The 6,709-nt window shown below is 47.5% G+C and overlaps 1 protein-coding gene across 1 annotated transcript; it reads right to left on the bottom strand.

Moving 5' to 3' along the window:
* Positions 1-2,364: 2,364 nt before the first annotated feature.
* LOC137211049 (uncharacterized) lies at positions 2,365-6,490 on the bottom strand. The gene is given in 3 exon segments (XM_067713183.1): positions 2,365-2,399; positions 3,355-5,290; positions 5,292-6,490. Coding segments are annotated over 3 exon segments (2,829 nt in total). The 5' UTR covers positions 6,150-6,490.
* Between the last annotated feature and the right edge of the window lie 219 nt (positions 6,491-6,709).

The following is a 6,709-nucleotide window of genomic DNA, read 5'->3' as shown; positions in this document are numbered from 1 at the left end:
CATGACAAAGGTGTCTATGGGACTGGGGAGGTGTTCCTATACAAGTACCATTTCCAAAAACCGAGGACAGGGTTAATTTACTGTTCCCTTCTTGCTTCCATCGACATTGGTCTGAGGAGGTAGAATTAGTATAGTTGGAGCTATATCCTATAGCATCATAATAAGGGGGAGGGGCAGCATAGCAAAGCCAACATGATTTTGTAGCCTCTGGGTTTGTAGCATTGAGAACCGTAAAGGCTGCCTGCACCAAAGAAAGCATCCTATCCTGAGGAGTCCCAGGCTTAACTGTGGGTTCTTTGGATCCAGAGGTTTCATTAGTCTCATTCTTTGTTGACGTAGTTGAAGGGGCCGGGGGAAGCAAAGGGGGGCCAAGTATGGGATTTGGGCCTATTGATATAGGAGCAGGAGTCTCAATCTTTAGCTTAAGGATCATTAATTTTCCTAAATCATATCCCCTCATGTAAAATCTAACGCCCCAAGAATGACCATTTATCCCTTTTTTATCTCTTTTTCTGGGATTACTAAAGGAAATTTTAAGGGGATGACACCATCCTGAACATTTACTCCGGTGTCCGGTATCCTCATTATGAGAATAATTAGCCGTTACAGTAATAAAATCCCAAGTTGAGGTGGGTTTCCAATTAGTATCCCCGGTAGTTTCACATCCCCAGCTTTTGCAATAAAAGTTTTCAGTTCCACCACATTTATAATTCAGAGATCAAGGGCGGTGGAACCCGGGGCATACGTAGAAAGTGAGGATACCAAGCATCATTCTTTTGCCTGCATTTTTGCAACCCGGCCCAAACCAATCAGTTTCCGAAACTTTGGAAGGGGCAGTGTTCATATCATGAGAATCTTCTGTATCCCAATAAGGTGCTCCTATAGCCAATTTACAAACATCAGGAAAAAGATCTGGCCACCAGGTCCAGGGGGGTGCAGTATGATTAATGGACCAGGTTACATCTCCAGTCTGAGAAATTACCTGCCAAGTTAAACGTTGGGGGAGGTGAGGGCTAAAATCACTTACAGTCAGTAAAGGCAGTAAAACCAAAATTATAAGTCTTAGGTTCGTAGAAGCTTGAGTTTGAGCGGGTTGTCGGTTCTTTGGGCCTGCCATCCTGATGATGCCGTCGCTGGTGCAGCCTTCACATGTGAAGCATGGATCCAGGCAGCGATGCCGTCCACTTTTATGGCCGTTGGGGTGGTGAGGAGGACGGTGTATGGTCCTTTCCATCGAGGTTCCAACGTCTGGGTTCGACGCCGACGGACGTATACGGAGTCTCCGACTTGGAAAGGATGAGTTTCTCCCGGTGTTCCCGGTTGGTAGGCCTTGGCGAGTTGGGACCATATTTCTTTCTGGACCAATTGGAGTCCCAGTAGCCTAGCATATAAGTCAGTGTTATTTTGACAATCAGGTTTTATTTCTTTTCCTAAAGTGAGGAGGGGAGGCGGGGCACCATATAATATTTCAAAAGGAGTAAGATGGTATCGGGAAGGTGTATTTCTAACCCGGAATAGGGCCAAAGGAAGGAGCACCGTCCAATCGGTACCGCCAGTCTCCAAGGACAATTTAGTTAGGGTCTCTTTTAGAGTCCTATTCATTCTTTCTACCTGACCTAAACTTTGGGGTCTATAGGCACAATGTAATTTCCAATCAGTCCCCAAATATCTGGCCACATCCTGACTTACCTGGGCGACGAAGGCTGGACCATTATCAGACCCTATTACCTCTGATGCTCCAAATCGAGGAAAAATTTCTTCTAAAATCTTCTTGGCTACTACAGCAGCTGTTTCTTTCTTTGTTGGGAAAGCCTCTATCCATCCTGAAAAAGTGTCTACAAAAACTAAAAGGTATTTATTACCGTACCTTCCAGGACGCACTTCGGTAAAGTCCACTTCCCAGTAAGTTCCTGGGCGGTCCCCCCGAGTCTCTTTCCAGTTTCAAGTTTCCCTTTGCGAGCATTTACCTGTTGACATGGGACGCATTCCTGCACAATTTGTTCAGCTAATTTTGTCATTCCAGGGGTTTCGTACCCGGCTTTTTGTAACAAGGCTACCATCTTTTTAGTCCCCAAATGTGTCCATCTGTGCATCTGTTGTAACATGGATTCTGCTTGCTGAGGGGACAAAGTTCCTTTTGTTGTGGCCGGGATGATTTCTTCATCGCGGCCTGGTTTTTCAGGAACTTTATCTGACAGTCCTAAAATGACTTCTCCCGATGCTATTTCTCGGGCCACTTGGTCAGCCATATTATTTCCCCTAATTATTGGGGTATTTCCTTTTTGATGTCCAGGGCAGTGGATGATACTGACTTTAGTAGGAAGCATGAGTGCAGTCAACAAAGCCACGATTTCGTCTTTGTTTTTAATTTCTTTGCCACCTGAAGTTAGTAGCCCTCTCTGTTGGTAAATGGCACCGTGGATATGAGCGGTAGCAAACGCATATCTACTGTCTGTGTAGATGTTTACTTTTTTATTCTCTGCCATCTCTAATGCCCTCGTCAGGGCAATTAATTCAGCTCGTTGGGCTGAGGTCCCTTGTGGTAGCGCCGCTGCCCATATGACTTGTTTTCCGTCTACCATGGCTGCCCCAGTTCGACGCTTACCTTCCTCCAGGAAACTGCTCCCATCCGTGAACCAGGTGAAATCAGCATCAGGGAGGGGCAGGTCCATCAGATCTGGCCTACTGCCGTGTGCTGCGGCTAGTACTTCCTGACAATCATGTATGATGGTGGAGCCTTCCAAGTCAGGATCAGGTAGCAAGGTGGCTGGATTGAGTCCTGTGGCTGGAGCAAACTTGATGCGATCTGAGTTTAGCAACAGGGTTTGGTAATGGGTCATCCTGGCATTAGTTAGCCACCTATCCGGTGGTTGACGGACTACATTTTCCAGGGCATGAGGAGCTGTTATCGTTAGATTTTGTCCTAAAGTTAGTTTGTCAGCATCTTTGACTAGAACGGCCACTGCAGCGATTATCTTTAAACAGGTGGGCCATCCTGATGCCACAGGGTCCAATTTTTTGACAAATAAGCAACTGGGCGATTCCAGGGACCCAATTTCTGAGTCAATACTCCTTTTGCAATGCCCTTATTTTCGGCCACATATAAATGAAAAGGTTTGGTTACATCTGGCAGTCCTAGGGCTGGAGCTGAAAGTAAAGCTCATTTGATTTTGTCAAAAGCCCGTTGTTCCTTATCGCCCCAAACGAAAGGAGTGCTGTTTTTGGTTAGGGGGTACAATGGGGCTGCCAGCTCAGCAAACCCTGGAATCCATAGTCTACAGAATCCGGCCGTCCCCAAAAATTCTGTAACCTGCCTGGCGTTTTTGGGAGCCGGAATTTGGGCCACCGTATCCTTTCTGCTCTCCGTGAGCCATCTTTGCCCCCCTTTTAATAGATACCCCAGGTAACTGACCTGTTGTTGGCATATTTGTGCTTTCTTGGCTGAGGCTCTATATCCCAGGGTTCCAAGTTCCGTTAACAGTTTTTCAGTACCCTTGATACAATCTTCTTGGGTCTCAGCAGCTAATAAAATATCATCAACGTATTGGAGTAATGTTACCTGGGGATTTGATTCTCTATATAATGCCAAATCCTGATGGAGGGCTTCATCAAAGATGGTCGGGGAGTTCTTAAATCCCTGAGGTAGCCGTGTCCATGTCAGCTGACCAGACATTCCCGATGTTGGATCTTTCCATTCGAAGGCAAAGTAGGGTTGGCTCAGGGGAGAGAGTATTAAACAGAAAAAAGCATCTTTAAGGTCCAAAACAGTATACCACATATGTTGAGGTGGAAGAGTGCTCAGGAGGTTGTAAGGGTTTGGAACTGTGGGGTGGAGGTCTGCCACCCGTTTGTTTACCTCTCGTAGATCCTGCACCGGCCAATAATCATTTGTTCCTGGTTTCTTTACCGGCAGGAGAGGGGTGTTCCATGCTGATTGACATCTTATTAAGATGCCCAAGTCTAGTAGCCTCTGTATATGGGGACGGATACCGTCTTTGGCTTCTCTACTCATGGGGTATTGACGGACCGTTATTGGGGTGGCAGTTGCCTTGAGTTCCACTAGCACCGGGGGCCGATTTTTGGCCATCCCCATTCCGGCAGTTTCTGCCCAGGCTTGAGGGAACCGAGTTACCCAATCAGTAACATTAACTCGTGAGGATGAAGGCTGCTCGTATAATTTATATTCATCTTCTAATTTCATAGTCAATATTTGAAGTAACCTTCCCTTATTATCAGTTATGGTGGGACCTTCTGGCTGAAAGTGGATTTGAGCCCCTACTTTGGAGAGTAAATCTCTTCCCAGCAAAGGATAGGGGCATTCCGGAATAATCAAAAATGAATGGGTTACTCGTCCAATCCCAAGATCTACTGTCCTTCGTGTGGTCCATGAATATTGTTTATTCCCAGTGGCTCCTTGTACCCATGACCTTTTAGCTGAGATAGGACCTTTTGAGTGGAGAAGGACGAAGTGCTGGGCTCCGGTATCTACCAAAAATTGAACAGGTTCCCCCTCCACTTTAAGAGTTACCCGGGGCTCGGGGAGAGGGTTCGAGCCCTGACTTTCCTAGTCTTCTTCTTTCAATGTTAAGATTTTGTTTTTGGTTGGCCTTCCTCCATTCTTTTTCTTAGGGCATTCTCTCGCCCAATGTCCTTTTTCTTTACAGTAGGCACATTGGTCCTTGTCTAATGGCCGCCTTCTGTCTGCCGTTCGCCCTTCCTGCCTATTTCTATCCCCTATATTTCTTCCTCCAACCACAGTGGCCAGTATCTTACTTAAATTCCTCTCCTGTCTCTTATCCCGTCTTATTTCATGGGCTTCCTGCTCTTTCTGCTTTCTTTCTTCCTTCTCTTCCTCTGTTTCTCTTTTGTTATATACTTTATCTGCCTCTTTTACTAACTCCTGAAGCGAAAATCCCTGCAAGCCATCTAGCCTCTGTAATTTCTTCTTAATATCAGGGGCCGCTTGATCTATGAAAGCCATTGCTATAGTAGCCCTATGTCCCTCCGAAGTTGGATCATAAGGGGTAAAGCGTCTAAAGGCTTCCATTAAACGTTCCAGGAACACAGTTGGCGATTCCTGGGGCCCCTGAGTTACTTCCCTTACCTTAGCCAAATTAGTGGGCCGTCTGGCCCCTCCATGGAGACCCGCCATCAGAGCCTGGCGATACATTTTCAGGCGTTCCCTACCTTCCGGGGCATTGAAATCCCAGTTTGGCCTGAGGAGTGGGAAACCAGTATCAATCTCGTTAGGCAGCTGGGTAGGTTGCCCATTGGCGCCTAATACATTTTTTTCTGGCTTCTAAAAGAACCCGTTGCCTCTCCTCAGTCGTTAGGAGAGTCTGGAGCAGCTGCTGACAATCATCCCATGTGGGCTGGTGGGAGAAAACAAGAGATTCTATTAAAGCGGTAAGGGCCTGTGGATTTTCGGAAAAAGTTGGGTTATGCATTTTCCAATTATAAAGATCTGCAGAGGAAAAGGGCCAATATTGGAGAGGTCTATTCCCTTGGCCATCGGGGGGGCCATATTCTCTAAGAGGTAGGGCAGTGGAGTCCGGGGAGATAGCCCTCCGGCTCCTAGTGCCCACTGAGGGACCCCTTTCTTCTTCCATCATGGATGGTTCCCTTGGTGCCGAGGGCAGTGGAGCTGGGGGTCCTCTAGGTGGTAGGGGATTCGGGGCCGGAGGATAAGGGGGTGGGGAATCCAAAAGAAGCAAATCGGACTGCGGGTCAGGATAAATCGCCTTCGGTAGATCCGGGGCGTCGGGTAGCTTCTCCGTGTTGGGGTTTTTCTTTAAGGCTAATATCTCCGACACTGCTGATGTATGCGCGGACGTACCTGTTGAGGAAACAAAGGGCCGGACCCACGGAGGTGGGGAGAGAATTAAATCTTCCCAGACCAAGACATATGGTACTTGGTCTGGATGTCCGTGGGGATCTATATTAAATATCTTAGACTTCAGCAGCTTAATCTTGTCTAATAAAAAGGATCCTTCGGGGGACCATCCTATCTGAAATGTTGGCCATTCAGAGGCACACAAAGTCTGCCACTTTCCTTTCTTTACCTCTACCGAAAAATTATGGGCTCTGGCCCGAACTTCGGTCCAATAGCTTAGGGTAAGGGAAAGAGGAGTCGTCATAGTTTGTCCCATTGTCGTCCGTCAGAGAAGAAGAATAGACCACAATACAGAAACAGTTAAAACTCCACGAAACACATATACGTATGGGCCACCGCGAGCTCGCTTCAAAACCGAAACTTCTTCAGATGGCAGTTATCACCAAGGGAACTGCCGAAACCGAGTGAAGGGGAGACAGAGTTTGCCTCTCCTTCCAGATGAGCCACCAGGGCGTCCCCTAGGGCTCATGGACGCCGGCTATTAGCACGTCTGCCTAGCCAGAGGTCCGATACAGATTCCATAATAAGCCGATTCTTACGGCTTTCCTCCGATAATGGCCCACAAAGAACAAGGGACAAACAGACAATCAAGCTCGAGCTTACCTGGTACCTCCAACTCCCGATGTTCTTGTGGTCCGGGGCGAGTGGAATCCCGGACGAGCCCCCAAATGTTAGACCTGCGCGGTCTCCTAGGAGTTTCGACTCGCCCAGGAAACAACAAGAGTCGGAAGTCGATGCAAAAAGCAAGAAGTTTATTGAAGGCCGGTGCACCGGGGTTCCTTGGTCCTCACGCAGGAGGTCGAAGAAGGAACCCTT

This window comes from Pseudorca crassidens, chromosome 18 (genome assembly GCF_039906515.1).
Source record: "Pseudorca crassidens isolate mPseCra1 chromosome 18, mPseCra1.hap1, whole genome shotgun sequence".
In the NCBI taxonomy this organism is placed as follows: domain Eukaryota; kingdom Metazoa; phylum Chordata; class Mammalia; order Artiodactyla; family Delphinidae; genus Pseudorca; species Pseudorca crassidens.
Note: the sequence above shows the minus strand (reverse complement) of the source record. Positions and strands in the feature narration are given on the sequence as shown.